The following is an 18,108-nucleotide window of genomic DNA, read 5'->3' as shown; positions in this document are numbered from 1 at the left end:
TCTGTTTTTGGAGTTTTTTTGGAGAAGTACAGCAACTTTCAGGTCAGAGACAGAGTGCCCTGGGGAATTAAAGTGTTCTCCGACTGGTTTATGGATGCTATTATTTTTTATGTCTGATTTGTGTCTATTTATCTTTTTGCGCAGTGACAGTCCAGTTTGGCCAATGTACATGGCAGAGGGGCATTGCTGGCACATGATGCATATATAACATTAGTGGATGTGCAGGTGAATGAGCCCCTTATGGTGTGATTGATGTGGTTAGGACCAGTGATGATGTCATTGGAGACGATGTGTGGGCAGAGCTGACAACGGGGTTTGTTGCAGGGATAGTTTCCTGGGTAGGATTTTTTGTAGGGTGTATGGTTGCTGGTGAGTATTTGCTTCAGGTTGCGGGGCTGTCTGTAATCCAGGATGGGTCTGCCGCCCACTGCCTGAGTGAGAGACGGATCATCTGCTAGGATAGGTTGTAGATCTTTAATGATGTGTTGGAGAGATTTTAGCTGGGGATTGTAGGTGATGTCCAGTGGTGTTCTGTTGTTTTCTTTGTTGGGTCTGTCCTGTAATAGGTTACTTCTGGGTACCCATCTGGCTCTATCAATTTGTTTCTTTACTTCTCCAGGTGGGTATTGTAGTTTTCGGAATGTTTCATAGAGATCCTGTAGGTGTTTGTCTTTGTCTGAGGGATCAGAGCAAATCCGGTTCCTCTCTGCTTAATGCCATACCTTCAATACCAAACACAATAATAACAGTAACAAGACAAAATATAAAACACAACACAACAGTGTTAGTAATCAAGACAAAACATAAACACAAAACACAGCTCTTGTTGCAACACTAGATCCATGGTTTTGTTCTTTAGCTGTTTCACTGGTACCAGTCTTTTGTCATTTTCAAAGATAAAAGAACACTTTTTTTACCCCCTTTGGGAGGAGGGGGGCTGCAAATTATTGCTTCGAATCACATTTTATTTTTACACATCTGTACATAAATTACATTTTCTTGTATGCATTTGGAGGCAGTTAAGTTCCAATGGAAATCTTTTTTTTCTAGTTCATGATTTAAACTAAATCATCCATATTTAAGTAATTTTAGTCAGGTTTATTTACAGACCATTCCTTTAGGAGAAGGGCCCATTTTCCTTCAGAATGGTGCAACGAAACCAAGAGTTTATTTTCCTATAACAATTTTACAACTTTTAACTGTTCAATTTTCTCCAACTTCTATAGGGTTAATCTTTTACTTTCTTCCCGCTTTTGCTTACAGTTCTTGGCAGCAGGCTTATCTTGTTTTACACACATTACATTATCAGTTTCCGGTTACTTGCTGCATTGCCCGGGGCACTTAGCTTAGTCAGGATATGGAGATCCCCAAGATGTAGCATATATGTTGTAACCATTTGATTTATTTATTTCCAAAACATTAAGTTTGGGTTTTTGGGCTTTATATCTGGGAGATTCTTAATAAGCCCCTCATTTCCTCTGTACTGAGAGGAGTATACTTATGAAATGTAATGATCTTTCCCTTCCGTTGAGGACATCATTGAAGCACCCTGGGGTGGTTTGTAAGACATTGTCACCCAGCTTTTCAAACTCATTTAAATGCGACAACCCTGGCAGTGCAGCTGCCTGGGGCTGCAAGAATACTTTGTTAATTGCACAGTGGATTTCTAATGTGCTTTTGATCTGGGACAGTTACTAAGCCTGGTTTTAAGTTCTTCAATAGGCAGGCACGCTCCTGCATTCTGCTATTGACAGGCAAGCACTCAGGCTTGCTTTGTTGAAATTAACAACCAGGGATTCAACAGAAGCCACAGGGACTCCCTGAGCTGTTGAAACTGACAAAGTTTCCTTGGGTGTGCACCCCTGGTATTCACAACAACAATGGCATGCTTACTGTTCTCCCCTTGCATTTTTAATATTACTCAAATAGCAAATATCACAGGATCTTTTTCTAGGGGATAAGGCAACAAGCCACCTTTACTGGGAATATAGAAACTTAGTAAATAGTATTAATAGGAAAAGTATTAACACTGTAACAACCTTAATATAGTTTTTTACTTAGGGAAACAGTATTACCAATGTAACACTCAAGAAAACAGCATTAATACTGTATCAACAACAGAGACATGTTTCAATTGATACCTTCATTCACACTCACACATACTGATAGGCATACACAGACAGAGACAGACAAACATTCATAGGGGTCTGACAGATGTTAGACCCGAACCTCCTTCCATTGTTGTTTTAATTTTTTTTACTCGGAGGCTTTGAGATTTCAAGTTTGTGACTTTTTGAAGCTTTATTATACTAATTCAAAAATGCATTTTATAACTGGGGCACTCAGGATTCTGGAGACTCTAGCGCTTTTCTTAAATGCATTCTCTTATCCAAATCAAGTGTTTTCACATCGGGGAATTGCCTGGCCAGGTCATTTTTAGTGTAAGAATGCTAATTTGCTAGAAACTTGCAAGTTCAGGGAGCTTAATGCATACTAGATAATACACTGGGGTTCCCTTTGGGGGGGGGGGGGGGGGGGGACCTGACACCTTTCTAGACTGACTTGTCCCCATTATCACTCACATGCACGTACACACACAGGAATGGCTTACTGAGGGATTCACACAGTTTAAGTTCAACCTGCAATGCAGCTTGGATGAAATGAACCCAAAGAGGATACGCTTATTTAGTGGGAGGGGTATGGGGAGAAGACAAGACACAGAAGGGGTCCTTCCAAAAGTCACAGAAGTCCACTTGGGACAGCGGATCTATTGGAGGCTCATGATTCGGAAGGAAAAGGGAAGGAAGATGAGACAGACACTCCACCTATCCGTTGGGTCACTAGGTTCAGGCAAGTCCCCCTTGCTATTAACTCTCACCGGTCACAGACAACAAGGCTTGCGGTGGAATCAGGGTGGCTAGAACTTTGCCTTAGTCCAAGACCTGGCAACGGCTCATTTAGCTAAGTACAATCATTTGGGTTTTACACATTACATCACCATTCCCCTTGCTGTGTTTTAAGTGTGATGCTTAAAACTTGCCACAGGAAGAAACCAGTCCTCTACTCATAAACTAAATCCTGCCAAGGGAAGATCCAGCTTCAGCTTGCAGTAACCCTGACACTGTCGGGGGTGGGAATTTGATTCGCAGCCCGTAGTTAAAACTGGTACTGTCGGGGTGTAGACTCTGTCTATAGTCCACAGTAAAATCAGGTGGGGAGTGTCCTCCGTCCACGAAAAACCCACAGGTGAGGTGAGGACCTAATGTCCACAGCCCACAATAAACCAGGTGATCACAGTAAACCAGGTGATCACTTTCAGTTACATACAGACAAGACAGATAGACACAAACAATTTAAAGTTTACCCTGATCCTTAACAAAGTTTGGATCTTGCTTGGCTGTTCCAAAATAGGAAGCCTATGGACAGCCCTCCTCCAAAACCCCAAATAGAGATTTAAAAGGTCTTTTACCTTTGAATGGCACTGAGAGGTTGAAGGGGAGTGATCCGCGGTCCTTCCTGGGCGAGGCCAGCGCTTGGAGATCCGAGTCACAGCACCAAATTGTCGGGGAAAAGAATCACACATCTACATTTTAGAGCTGGATCGGATGCAGCTTTAACGGTTACATACAAAGTACTTTAGCTAAAGGGAAGCCCAAGCAGTCTAGATGCTGATCATTGGTACTTCGCCTGGCTACCAGATACAAAAGACTTATACAGGGGTTGCTTAGGTTCATTTACATGTTGATCATATAGTGAAATTTGATTAACAGTTTATACTTAACAGGAAAGACAATTATATGTAAAATGGGGTATGCCGGATGTTTTCACAGGAAAGACCAAGGAGTCACTTGATTATACAATGTGGTTATCAGGTACCCTGGCTATCACCCGGAGATGGGTGGCTACACAATACATGTTCCAATGCTAATTTGTATGGAGTAAGTTCCTATGGGGCCAGGAAGACAGGGGGGCACCTACCGATACTTATCAGAACAGGAGATGTCTGTTCACAGTCTTTAAAATGCCTAAGGCTTCCAACAGAGAATTAGCATTTAGAATGTGGTTTCAGAGACATCCTGTGGGATTTTAGCATCTTTATCTTAGTTTCAGTTGGGGCATCCTGCTAATGGTTCAACCTGGGGCTTCTATTTCAGTTTCAGGCTACAACTTCAGGCCAGGCCTTCTATGATCAGTTTCAGGCCAGGCATTCTATTAATCAATTCCATGATTAATTCTTTGACTCCAACTGGGAAATGAAAGGACGAGAGAACCGCATTGGGGTGTGCCTGCAATGAGAGTCACCCTGGCCAGAACTACAGTATGGCATGGTTGGGTGGCAATGATGGGTAAGACTCAGGGAAGATTGTTTTGTTTTGTTTTTGTTTTTTTTGGGGGGGGGGCGGGGCGGGCGGTTTGGTGTGTGGAAGAGCTTGTATGTAAATGAGATCATAGTTAATAGAGATGTAGTTTTAAGATAGAACATGGTGATAAACTGAGGTAATTTACAGTTGGTGAGAAGTTGTAGATGGTTCATGTTATAGTCATAGAGAGCTGCAGAATCATAGAATATTAGAGTTGGAAGGGACCTCAGGAGGTATCTAGTCCAACCCACTGCTCAAAGCAGGACTAATCTCAGAAGAGCTGGGGGATTTCAGTACAGGGTTCCTGTAAGGAATCAGGCTGTAGAACCTGAATCTGGAGGACCTTGGGTGGCTGATGTTCCCACAGCACCACTGGGAGGTCGGGCAGAGATGTGGTGTGGTTACACTGTGAAGAGTAGATATTGTGGGTGTGGTAATCGGTGTGATGGTCACCGATGTTTATCAGTGTAGGCTGCGTGCATGTGTCCCTGTGTAGATGCTGTCCCAGCTCTGATCAGGAAACTGAGACGGCTCTCACGATCGAATGAATCGACATGACCACAGATTAGCTGAGCAACGAAGGCACCCAGGCCAGGTTTATTGCATGCGGCACAATGAGAAATGACTTACAGAGTATCTCTGGGTCAGTTTAATATTGGCGGCGTTACAATGGTCTCAGCCCAACAGCGGGACTTTCCGTTATCCCCTAGACCGGACACCGGTATTCCCTCTGACATCCTCTTTTATACACTGTTACATACACTTTCGTTCTGCCCCCTTTCACGTAGGTAGTTGCCACCCTCCTGACGTAGTCTAATACCACCTTTTTCCATTGATTGGCTGATTTGGGCACCGCCGCTCCATGTATCATTTCTATCCATCAAAGTGTCATTTCAGAGAGTTACTATCTTGGTACCTCTTATACCTACTACATATTTTAGTAATATTTTGGCAATCTTACAACCTTGCAGCATCAGCACCTTCCTGTACCAGTTTCAGTTAACTTGAGTGACCCCTTATACTTCTGTTCACTCGGCTTTTTCCATTTAGGCCTTAGCCTGTTTTACAGGCCTTAAGCTCTCACTTCTTACTACAGTGGGAAATACTGCACAAGAGACCCAGAGTAACAATATCAGCAGCCCTCTGATTGGCCAGGTGCCCCCTAATTAACCTCAGGGGTTGGCCCAAGAAGTTGTCTGGGTAACCCCACAGATTTCAATGCCAGACAGACTTCTCCTTATCTCCTGGTCTCCGACCTCAGCCTGACTTTGACCCTGACCCTGACCCTTGTTCACAGGTCCTGGCCTTGCGATTTCTCCAATTACTGCCTGGTGACTCTGGTCCCAGGTGGGCAGACCGCAGTCAGCTGTGACCACTGGGCCAGACCTTGCCCTGGTCCCTTACATCTCCCTACCCAGCAATCAAAGCTGAGCTCATCTCAGCCGGGTCAGCTAGTGGAGCTCCTGCAGCAGGCCAGGCAGCAGACGGCCCTTCCTGAATATCTGGACTCAGCCAGCCTTGGCCAACACACGGTGAGTGGGATCAGGGGAGGAGGGAAGTGGCTGGAATGCCCCAGCCAGCCACGGCTGAGAGAGGAGCCCTGTGCTTGGGGCTCTTGTTAAGACCCTCTGGAACGGGGGCGGGGTCTTACCTCATAGATATTGTTGATTTATTCATTGTTGGCAACCCCAGGATTATTCTGGTGTCCCTGCTAACAATAAAGCTTCCTTTGTTGAACCCCCCTGGAGTCAGTGTTGGAGTGGGGCAGTATCGACCATTGAAGGAAAATAATTGTTTGCTTGACTATAGTTACTCCATTTTTGCAGCTTCTTTGTTTATAAGGCAAGGCCGTTTCATTCTGTGCATGGATCATGGAAAGTTCTTAGGAATGCAGAAGGAGATAAGCCTCAGCTGAATTCAGCAAGCTCTGCAACCTTGATAGATAAGTTGTAGTTAGCTGCAAAACATCTGTAAAAGTATCTTATGAATAATAATATAGACCAATAGTTATAGAGAAAATAGGTTTAGGCCCTTGTAAGGAGGATACGTATGATCTTGTCATGCATGTTTAAGTAGCAATAAGGTATAAAACTGTCTGTAATCCTTTGTTCGGGGTCTTTTTCCACTGTCCACTTGTGGACTTGGGAATTGACCTTCTGCAGAATAAACTCTTTTGGAGACTGTCCAGCCTGAAATCCTGTATGGGTCTCTTATCGGTGCAGGGTAACGAACCACACTTGGAATCTTTTTCCAACACCATCAAGGTGCCCAGGGCAGTGTACGTACTTCCGCAGGGTTGTGGGTGTGGGCTGAAGCCGGTGTTAAGTTTCCAGAAGGATCTCCTAGGGAATCAAGCCCCTTTTGGCTGGCAAAACTAGTAAAAGATTTACACTGGTATCCTTATAAATATCTACTCCCTTTCTGACATGTAAATATCCAGTTCCAATACCCAAGTTGCAGGCCTGGACTCCTAGCCCAGATCCAGTCTATGCCTCTTAATCTGTGTTTTCCTAAGAGCAATAAAGATCAGATGCGCAAAGTGGCAGATCAAAGGCTAAAGCACTTTAATAAAGGATTTGGAATGACGATCAAACCGCACGCAATGAGTACATGGAGCAGTGAGACTGAATCCAGATTGGTTACCGAGTATGGACCACTGAACAAAACAATAGCGACGGGTTGATACGTAGCTTCACATGAACCAATCGTCATGAGAGCCCAACACGCTGTGATTGTAATTCCAGCACCTCAGGTGGTCTGAGCGGGGTCGGTGGTTCCCAGACACCCAGACAAATCTAAACTCAGCATCAATCAAACAAATCAGTGATTACCGCATCAGCAGTAGCTCAAATCGCAGTGCAGGGATATCACTTGCAGATGTGAGATTCTCATGAACTATGAAGCCTCTGATACAGGTTTACACCTGACACTTGCAAACCCTGCTCAGGGCACAACTTAGTTACGGGTTAATAACAGCCTCTAGTTTCAGCGCTGCAGGCAGAGAAAAGCAACTTTAGCCAAGCTCGCGGCTGAGGCTGGGTAAACAGATGTGCAGGAAAGTCCAGATCCTCAGCTGGTGTAAATGGGATTGAATCAACGGAGCTACGTCCATTCACACCAGCTGGGGATCTGGTCCCAGGGGTTTCTTAGAGAGTCCATTTCAGGAAACATCTACACTTGGAGCTGTGGGTCCAGGCGGGTTTGTACCGGGACGGCGAGCCCATGTTGCCGTTGCCCATGCTACCATGGTTACACTGCTATTTTTAGCATGCTAACTCCATGAGAGCTAGTGTGAGCATGTCTAGGTGAGCTGGGAATCGCACCGATAAGGCCAAGTGTAGACGTCCCCTGACTGGTCCTGCATCAGAGCAGCAAGATCTGACATCTGCGTCAGCTCCCAGGCTGTTAATTGCTTTGCTGCTCAGAATGCGGCTGTGACAGAACGTGGAAGATCAGAACCAAGTAATGTCACCCCTTTTCTGTGTCTGTGTCTGCCACACATCATCCCTTTTGTGTGTTGTGCACAGCCTGTTGTCAGGCAACACCGAGACAGCCACGCCGGGGGGGGCGGGGTAACACTCCAGATATCACTATACCAGAGAGCCACTGGGATGACAAGCAGGGTCTACTGACTTTGTAATGACTCTTCATCGTCAGAGTTGACTCACCTATGAAACAGTGGGGCTGTACTGAGCCCTGCGTGGCCGGGGGACAGACATTTGCAATAGGAGCTGGTTGGTTTCTGGCTAAGAATTTCCTGTGCCAAAGTCTGTGTGTTTTGCTTTCCTGCCCCATGTTCCCCAAAAGGTAAAAATAAAAGTTCAGCGTTTCACCAGCCTCGCTGGAATTGTGAGGTTGCCAACGAGCAATGTGGGGTGCTCAGGTCTCAGCACTGCTTCTGGAGTCTAGGGCAGCTGGCCAGCAGTGCCCCACATCCCATGGAAAGATGCCAGACCAGAGTCTGGCCCCAAGAATGTGGTTTAGGAGCCTTGTTACCAGATTTGCCCTTCACCTTGGGGTATGCTCATTTATTAGGGTTACCTTCCTGGAAGAGGTGTGATTCTAGGGGTGTGATTCTACTAATTTGCTGCTTGTGTTATTTGTGTGTTCATATGGCTGCAAATCCCTTCCCAATGCAGCTATCCTGCAGGACCTAAGGTTTTCAGGGCTGGGTTCCTCCAGCCCCAGATTTAAATAAACCCTCTACAGATACACACACACATTCCAGATTAACTGAGTGTGTCTGAGCAGACCGGGCTATCAGCACTGTCAGCCGACCCCTTATGTGTCCCTGCACTCAGCAGGCTGGTGACACAGCACTTTCAGTGGCCACCCTTATAGGCCCCTTTGCAACACACCAGAATAGAGCACGCTTCTTGAGCAGGCTGGGTACAAACAGCACTTTTTGGCTGCCCCCCCCCCTTATCTGCCCCTGGACTCAATCAAGCTGGGTCAAACAGCACTTTGAGCCACACCCTTATTTGCCCCCGGACCCCATAGGCTAGGCAGAACAGCACTTCCCGGCTGTCCCCTTCATATGCCCCTTTACACCACAATTGTTCTAGCAGTAACCCCCTTGATGAGCAAACCCCATAGGATTTTTGGGCACTGCAGGGATCTTTGGCTTAGATAAGAGAAGCATTGCTACAGAGCAAGATAGGGACCAAGAACACAAAGGAAGAAAATAAAGTTTGGAGAGAGAGAGAGAGAGAGAGAAAGTGGCAACCAGCTTGATTATAACGGTTAGTTTATTGCTAGGTATGTAAAACTGATGATACTAACAGTGATACCATCCAAGGAGAGAAACACAATAAAATGCTTACAATACTACACAGTTACAGTTGGGGTATTGGAGAAAGCTAGCCCAGGTTTGATTACAAAAGTAGAAAGTTATACCTGGACTGAGAGAGAGAGAGGGGGAGAGAGACCAGGTGTGTTGGGGGAAGAACGGGAGGGTTGATCTCACCACTCCATGCAGTTCAGAGGTTCCCAGGAACAGGTTTGTCATCTTAGGGTCTGGAGCACTTTTAGTCTGGCAGAGCCCCCAACACGATCAGTCAGGAAGAGAAGACAGGTTACAGCGGAACTGATGCAGAGTTTGGATCCAAGCATCAGAACAGAGGTTTGACTTCTGATAAGGGGGTTTTGTAGACCCCAGGTTTGTTTATGGATAAACAATGTCTGGACAAAAGGAGCTGATCCATCCTGGAAGGGCGCCTTTCCTTGAGAGAGAGCTCACAATGCAACCAGGATATAGTGTTTTGCATGTCAATACCTAGAATGGTCTGATAACTGCGGAGCTGGATGTGTACATTTACATCAAGAGCAGGGATTTCCCATCATGCAGTGCTTCCCTGCTTCAGCAATCCCAGAGTTCAGTGCATTCCCTGCTGTACCAATCCCAGAATTCCGTGCATGTTCCATCTTCCATGTAGATGAGGCTTCTGTTCTCCATTCATGTGCTAAATGGGATGCTTATGAGGCATGGGGAGTTGTCTCACCCTAGATGGGAGGGTTTCAGTTGTGTCTCCTGCCTTTTCATATTGAGAATGTCTTTGGTTTCTGGTTCAAGCAGCCTGGCGGGGGCGGGGGGGGGGGGTAGGTATTCAGGTGAGCCAGAGAGAGAGTTGGGGTTTTGTGCCCTGGTTCCCCAAGAACACAGAGCTGCCAGGTAACAGCCTCGGAGTTAGAAACTGGTAGATTCATCCCAGATCTGGCGCACCTCTGACCAGCGTAGCTATGCCAACCCAGCCCCAGTGTAAATGCAGCTGTGTCAATGGAAGAATGCTTCTGTCGCTGTAGCTACCATCGCTCAGGGAAGTGGTGTTCCTATAGCGACGGAAACACCCTTTCCATGTGCACAGGCTGCATCTATGTTTTTATGCCGACATAGCTACGGCGATGCAGCTACGCTGATATATAGTCTCCGTAGTGCAGACATACCCATAGGCCATGTTTCCACACTGGGTGTTCCAGTACGGCAGCTGAAGCGCCGCATTAGAGATGCTTCTTACATCAACAAAAGGGGTTTTTCCTTTGGTGTAGTTAATCCACCTTTCCTAGAGACAGGAGCTAGGCTGATGGAAAAATTATTCCCTCAATCTAGCCGCAGCTGCACCAGGGGTTAAGGTGACCTAACTACAGTGTTCAGGGTCTGACATTTTTCACAGCCCTGTGCAACATGGCTAGGTCTGTGACCTGTCCATGCCCAGTGTAGCCACCTGAAAATGCCAAGATCAGGGCAGGAACTAAAATGGAGTCCAGAGTCACATGAGCAAGTTCTGGTGACTCATTAGGTATGTCTCTAATTTCTCCCCCTGCACCCCTTGCATCTGTGAAGGTTTTGATGGGTCATTAAGCAGCTATTGTTCTGTCTCTGCCCTGTCTAGGATGTGTTTCAGCCAGCAAAGTTTGAAACACAGATATATCAAATATATCCATAACTTCCATTACACATATGACATATGAACATAAGTATCATCATCTTACTCAGCACGTTACATCCTTTCTAACAGTCCCTGACATGGCATATCTTTCATGAATTATTATGATTTTGACATACTGATGTTACCAATATGATAAATGCCCCCACTCGATCCAGCCAGCTTGACAAGGTTGACCTAATTTTTAAGTGTAGGCCAGGCCTTAGTGGTGCAGAGAATTCACACCTCTGTCCTGTGTGGTTAGTAATACAGGTGAAGGGCATGTGTTTATTACCGTATTCAATCTGACAGTGTCCCCTTAAGTTTTTCTCTGGGATGACTAAAAGAAACTGAAGCTGGGAATTTTACCTCGGTTTTGTCTGTTTCCAGCCTTATTAAAAATCATCTTCATTTAAAAAAAATCCGCAAATCTTAGTCAATCTGTCTCTTTTGTCGCATTACATGTGAGAAGGAAGGAAACGCTGCCTTCTCTCCACTTAGATCCAGTCTCCACTTAGACGTGTCAGATGTGTTCTTTTGTTTGTCATCCGGAGCTATGCAGGTCAGCGAGGATACGTCTACACTGCGTTGTGAACCAGAGTCTGTGGGATTCGGGCTTGTGGACTCAGTGTTTCCAAACTTGCACTTGAGAGTCCACACTGCATCCTAAACCTGGGTTTACAAGTGCCGGACCCGGGTCTCGCGGCTCTACCAGCGCATCCACACTGCACCACACGGACCTTCTGGTTGGGGTCTGCAGCTTGAGCTTCGTCCACACTGCAGAACAACAGGGCTTGGACCTGAGCCACAGTGGGACTCAGGCTCTGACCCACCCCGGTCAGCAGGGTCCTAGGACCTGCTCCTGAGTGCGTGCTGACCCAGGCCAGACAGATTTGGTGTGGAAGGAAGCAGGGCTTAGGCTCAAACCTGAGTCAGAGCCAGGCATAATGTGCAGTGTGGACAGACCTTAGAGAGACCCACTGAGGGAGGACTGGCTGAGAGAGAGGCAAGAAGCTGCAGGAAGCAGGAGCAGCAGAACGGCCAGAGACGACTGGGACTGAAGGCAGTGGAATTCTGCAATGCAAGGGTGAGATGAGAAATGGTTTTGTCTGTTGGTTTGTTTAAGTTTGGGACAATAAAACTGCAGAAAAGAGACCGTGGGGCTGTGGCCCTTTGTCCTTGGCAGGCTGGAGAGAAGCCCTGCCTTGTTACATTGCTAATTCTTCTCTGCTCCCTCCAGAGCCTTTCTCAGGACTCGCTGAGCATCTTCTGCAACTTCATCCAGAAACGTATGTAGCATTTTACATGTCACTTTGTAGGACGTGTCTGCTGCGATCCCAGTACCAATCAATGGTATCACACTGAGAAAATATTTAGCTGTCATCATTCCTTCCCCTGTAGCCTCTCTGAGTCTCTTCAAAGCCTCATCTCTTGATATATCTTTGGCCAGAGAGGACTTTATCACTGACTTCAGCTCAGAAACAGACTTCTGAAATTGCTTAGCAAGTGAAGCGAGGGAATCATCATCCAGGCCAAAGGACTTGCAATACACTGTCATGTTATCCACCAAGATGCTGACATCACAATAAACCGAGAGAACAGGGAGAGGAACAGCAGCGATAGTGCACGACTTCAGGGCTTGTGTCCAGATCTGTTCCTGCAGCGCCTTTTTTTTCTCTTTCAAGATTTCTTCAGAGGTGCTGGGCAGGGCACAGATGAGAACGTGTCTCTTGTGAGTGTCGAGATCATTTGCCAAAGTCTCCTGCAGTCGGGGAGAATCGTACTTGTCAAAGTCCCATCTCGACACCAGGAAAACCTGTGGGGAGATGATACCGGCCTTTTGCAGCTGCTCCATGCAGTCATTTCTGATTACCTCTAGAGTTTTCTCCTCATTGAAATCTCTTTTTCTTTGTTCATTAGCCAAGTCCACATCCACCTTGGAGCGGACAAAGTAAAGGTTCTTCCCCATGCTCTTGATTTCTTTGGCAAGGCGGGCATCAGCTTCAGTGAAGCGCCCTGCTGAGATGATGATGAAGAAATCATAACAATCAAGGTTTACAAGTTCTCTGTATGTTTTTGCTGGATAATTCGGTGTTCCAATCCCAGGTAGGTCCCACAGAATCACATTTGGGTGCATGGGATGGGGATAACGTGTTGGCTTCTTTGTCGTTTCTTTCACCCAGGTCTGAGCTGCACCAGCGTCATCATCATTCAGGCTTCTTATGGCATTGATGAAAGACGACTTACCAGAGCCCGTGTCACCTGTGATGGCGATTTTGACCTTGGTATTTCTTAACAACTCATCAGATTTCTTCACCACTGAAATGGCTTTTGAGAATTTCCCAGCTTTGACAGCAGTCTGGAATTCTTCACTTTCCTCCAGAGATAGTCCGGGAAGTTTGCTGCCCCATTTTGAAAATAAATCTGTCCAGTAAGATTTTGAATCTTCCGTCATCCTGGGAAAAGAAACAAAAATTCCAATCAGGATTAGGGAGCTTTCCCCCCCATGGGCTATTTACCAACCCCTGGTCAGTAGAGTCAGAGTCACAGAGACACAGAGTTTAAGGCCAGAGAGTACTCCTGGATTATCCAGTCTGACCTCCTGTATGTCACAGGCCACTAACTGCTCCCTCCCAGCATCCCACTATAAACCCACAACCAAGATCAGACCAAAGCATTACCGCCCTCAGGAGACCAAATTACTGTGTGCCACAGGAAGAGAACCGGGGGCACCGAGGGGCACCAATGGCCGGGGCACCTGCAGTACATGGAACTGATTAAGTGAGAGAGACCCAGTAAAAAGAGATGTCCTTATTTCCATGGGAACAGACCCACAGGGCTGGCAGGAAAGGAGCCATTGGTTACAACTTGCAATAAATAAATACAATAAGCTAGAGTTTAAATACACTTTTTAAAATGCCCAAAGGAGAAAGCTTCAGTTCAGCCTCCGTGAGACGCTAGGGGGTGCTGTGCTGTGGGGGGGCGGGCTGGGGGTTCTCCCCTGGCTGTCAGGGCTGGCCCCGATGCCCCCAGGCACCGCTAGGGGTGGCCAGGCTCTGCTTGGCAGCGGGAGCTGCAGGGCCACAGAGAGCTGCAGGGAAGCCCCAGGAGCCGTGCCCAGAGCTGCCTGTGGAACAGGCCACCCGTGCCGGACATGGCAGCCGGGGCTGGTGTGAGCGGGAGCAGCCGCGGCTGGGCAGGAAGCGAGGCCAGAGGGGCCCCAGTGAGAGACACTGACTGAGCCTGGCCTGCAAACCTGCATCTTCTGTGTGGGGGGAGAGGGACTGGAGTGCAGGGGGCGCCCCAGGCACTGAGCCTGGACTGCCCCAGGGACCCAGACAGGAACCGCAACCGCTACTGCCCACTCTGAACGGTCACTGTTTAACCCCCTGCACCTGGGCTATCTGCTGCCTTTCCCTGTCTGTCAGCCCTGGTCAAACGTTCCCTCGGCCGTGTGTCTGAGCGGTTATTGGCAGTCAGCAGGGCTCGCACTGACAAGGTCTAGCTACAAAAGCACCACGGTGCTTGTGTCCCAGTGGCGCTGCGCCTGGCACAGGACGGGCACCCCAGGGGTTGATGTACTGGGCAAGAACCGTAATGACACTGGGGTCAAGGGTGGGATGCTCACAGGGGCAGGCACCATAGGCACGAGGGCTACTTGGGGTGGGACAATCCAAATGTTCCCCTGAGCTCCGAGAGCAGAAATCGTCCGGGCTGTGCAGGTGGAGGGATGTGGCGGCCCGTCTCCATGCCCGGAGCTTGCACTGGGGATGGCCAGGGCTGGGCCGGCTGAATCAGCCTTTCTGTGTGAGCTGCCCAATAAATGGCTGGTGTTGTGTATTTTGAGTCTTCCTTATTGCCTAGGTTGCTTTGAGTTTAGCTTGTTGCCATAGCAACAGAGTTAGACTATTAGGGGATACTCAGCCAGTCCTGGCTGGTTTTCAGTGCGGTTCAATAAAGACTTTCATGGGTTTGCGTCTCTCTCTGTTCTGTGCTGATTTCTCGCTGAATACAAGTACTTTCCAAGCATATAACATAACAGCTGGGGTGAGGCTGACAATGTAGATTTCCTTGGCAGCAGCCCCAGGATCTGCGGGTCAGACGAGATGATCCTTGCGCCCCTTCTACCACTGTGGTTCTATGATTCTGTGAAGTGATGGAAGTGTGTGTGCAGGCAACCTGGGGTCACAGTAACTGGGTGGCTCGAGATGACATGGTGCGGCCATTGATCCCGGGCACAACCCATTTCCAGTGAGTCCAACTCCTACCCTCACCAGCTTTCTGAAAAGGTTGCATAGCAGCAATTTGACAATTCCCTGTCAGCTATAGGATGGCTCAATAACCCCCAGAGACTGTGCCAGCCTGCATTCCACTCTGTAGGACTTTGCAGGAAGGGCATTGTTAGGAGCTGGGTCTGACCTTGGTATGGGTTGAGTTAAAACCTTCTTGGAGCTGATGGGTGTGAATGCAGCCTTTATTTTAAGTTAGCTGTAAAAGACAGCAAAGGGGCCAGTCCTAAAATAAGGTATAGCAGAGTCTGCCCAGAAACCAGCCTTGTGTAGGTGGAGGGTTCCACTGGGTATTGCTTTGTGTGTGTGAAAAAGACAAGCTGGAGCCCAGCCTAAGACAAGTGACAGAGAGATTCCCGGGCATAGCAAGGAAGCCAAACAGCAGCCTGAAAGCACGGTGTGGCCCTGAGGATGCCAGATTATCAGGGTCCAGAGACACTAGGGGAAGAACAGGGGGTCCAGACCCCAAACAATAAGCAATTGACTCAGCTGATGGTATACAAAAATACTGTACTATAAAAGTGCTTCAAGTGAGGCCTTTGGTGAAAGCAGGTGATAAATCCATAATGTGGGTTCACACGGGACAGCCATTTTAAGGAGCTACGCAGCCATTTTAAACATGCCAGCAGCTTTTAAGCAAATAACAGCACTTGATGAAATATAGCAACGGAATAATTTAAAAAGGCACAAGCCAGAGGAGATTGTCTTACCTTCCGATATTCCAGTCCTAAATGCCTCTGTTAGTCTGATCTCCACGGATAAGTAAAGCAAATGAACAGGACGTTGGTTTTCTCTCTCCTTTCTGTCTCTGCAGCTTCCTGTCTGGATCAGAATGAAAGTGAAAGCAACAAGTTTCTCTTGCAGATTTCCACGTGACAAAGTCCAGAGCTGCACAGACTCCACTTATGGAGATCAGTGTCTCTTTGTGTCAGGCACTGCCGAGAGCTTGACCAAGATCTGGACCCCCATTGTGCAAAGCAGTAAATAGAAAGAAAAGGTTATGATCCCCATATCACAGATGGTGAATTGAGGCAAAGAGAGACTAAGTAACATGCCCAAGGTCACTCAGGGAGGCTGTGGCATATCAAGAATTGAACCTCTCTGTCTCTGTCTCTCGCGATTGCCCTAATGTCTGGGCCATCCTTCTGTGACATGCTGTACCCTCTGTACACTCTTATGGTGTGATTTGTCTATCGTTCATGTTCACCCTTATGGTGTAACTGTCTATTGTCTGATGCAAAATATGCCATGTGAGGTGTTTTTGGAGTGCTCATAACATACTGAGCATTAGTGTCATGGTAGCATGTTTCCTGCAATGTCACACATGTACAGATATGAAACTCTACTGTGTCATATCCCCAAATGTGTGTCTGACATGGTTAGAATAGATTCAGGTCCCAGGACCGTCCGATCCGGCCCGGTCGCCTGCGGCCCTTCCTCGGGTCCAGACTCCAGGGGAGGCCGCAGCGCCTTCTTAAATGGGGAACAGTTAGCTCTCTTGTGGGGCTTTTGCCCCGGCCCTCAGGCCGGGCGGGCGGGCAAGCAGTCAATGGCTCCGACCCTTAGGCAGAGCGAGCGAGCAGTGACTAATTGCTCTCTGGGCGGTAGGGAGGAGGAGGCTCTCCTGGGGTGGCTCGGGAAGGGGGGAGGGGGACGCAGGCCCACCCGTCTCCACTGCATCCCAGCCCAAGGCCCTAGCCATGGCAAAGGCATTTGCCACTGAGTCGGAGGGGCCGACAGGGTGCCTCAGCCTCAGCCATTGTCTATGGCTGTCCCTGGGCTACTTCCTCCCCGTATCCCCAGGTACCTGGCTCCTCAGGGTCCTTGTGGTCACTGGGGTAGTCCGTCCAGGGTAGGCCCGCCAGTCCCTCCTCGTCTATAGGTGGCAAGTCAGGTAGCTCCTCTGCGAGGGGCAGCTCCTCCAGGTCGCAAGTTTCGGGGGATGGCTCAGCTTCAGGCAGCTGTTCAAGTCCTACCCCATCTCAGGGGGCTCTGCGTCCGGCAGCTCCTCCAGGTCATGTCTGGCCTCAAGGGGTGACTCCCATTGGGGTTGCTTGGAGGGCTCGGTCCAGTCCCGTGGGTCAGGTGCCTAAGGCCAGTCGCTGGGGCCTGGTAACCAGGTCCAGCCCCTAGGGCTGGGTGGCTGAGTTCAGCTACGGGAAGGCCCTACCCAGTCTCCAGGCCCGGGTCGGTCTCGGGGTCTCTGTTCCAGGAGGTAAGCATCCCTGGGGTCAGTTTGGCTCAACTCTGGCCTAGGCTTCAGCCAGCAGGGCAGCACGTCTGCCTCCAGCAGCAGTCTCCTACTGACTGAGCTCTGGGGCCTGTCTCTTATACTGCCCCTTCCTGTAGGGGCCCCGCCCTGCTGTCGCTGATTGGGCTGGCCAGACGGTCCTATCACTGCCCGGCCTTTTAGTTGCCGGGCAGACTGGCCTGCCGACCCTATCACAGCCTGGCCTTTCTGTTGCCGGGCAGACTTGTTTTCTGGGCCTGTTCCGATCTGGCCCGGTCGCTGTGACCCTTCCTCGGGTCCAGAGTCCGGGGAGGCCGCAGCACCTTCCTACACAGACAAACACAGAGCTGTGGTCGCATGCCCCGCAGAGGCAGGCATACAGGAACAATGCTGTGACCTAAGCACCTTTGAGCACTTTGGCTCAAGAGGGAAAAATCATGCCCATTGCCGGACATGGACGATCACCTGAACCCAGGGTGCGTTGAGGAAACTTGTTAAAAGAAAGAGGCATCTTTGTCTCAGGGCTCTTGCCTGGAATTCATCTTCTAAGCAACACCAAAGACTGAGAATCTACCCACGGGGTGGTGCTGGTTGCAAGATTCGTCGCAGCCAGCCTGTGTGGTAAACTAACATCATAGAGGGAAAGAGACTGGATTATTAATCTTAGTTTAGTATACCAGCAAATCTGGGTAAATCGGGGCTCAGGAGTGAAGAATTGGGGTGACACAGCTACACACCAGTCCAGATTGCAGGGGGGAATGTCACACCTTCCTCTTAGTTTCTAAGGATTGTTTAAACTGATGGAG

The 18,108-nt window shown here is 48.4% G+C and overlaps 1 protein-coding gene across 1 annotated transcript; it reads right to left on the bottom strand.

Moving 5' to 3' along the window:
* Positions 1 to 11,999: 11,999 nt before the first annotated feature.
* Positions 12,000 to 15,823, bottom strand: LOC137151434 (interferon-inducible GTPase 5-like). The gene is made up of 2 exons (XM_067545697.1): positions 15,783 to 15,823; positions 12,000 to 13,239 (listed from the first exon to the last, which is right to left on the bottom strand). Exon 2 carries the CDS (start codon positions 13,236 to 13,238, stop codon positions 12,000 to 12,002), a length of 1,239 nt encoding a protein of 412 aa, XP_067401798.1. The 5' UTR covers position 13,239; positions 15,783 to 15,823.
* Positions 15,824 to 18,108: the final 2,285 nt, after the last annotated feature.

The sequence above is a fragment of the Emydura macquarii genome, unplaced genomic scaffold (assembly GCF_026122565.2).
Source record: "Emydura macquarii macquarii isolate MOO-44397 ecotype Brisbane River unplaced genomic scaffold, CSIRO-AGI_Emac_v2 contig_1062, whole genome shotgun sequence".
Lineage (NCBI taxonomy): Eukaryota > Metazoa > Chordata > Testudines > Chelidae > Emydura > Emydura macquarii.
The sequence above is the reverse complement of the archived record's forward strand: the minus strand, read 5'-3'. Positions and strand labels throughout refer to the sequence as shown.

What these genes read in the sequence shown, in the direction of transcription:
- LOC137151434 (XM_067545697.1), bottom strand. Translation starts at nt 13,238, where the DNA reads ATGACGGAAGATTCAAAATCTTACTGGACAGATTTATTTTCAAAATGG.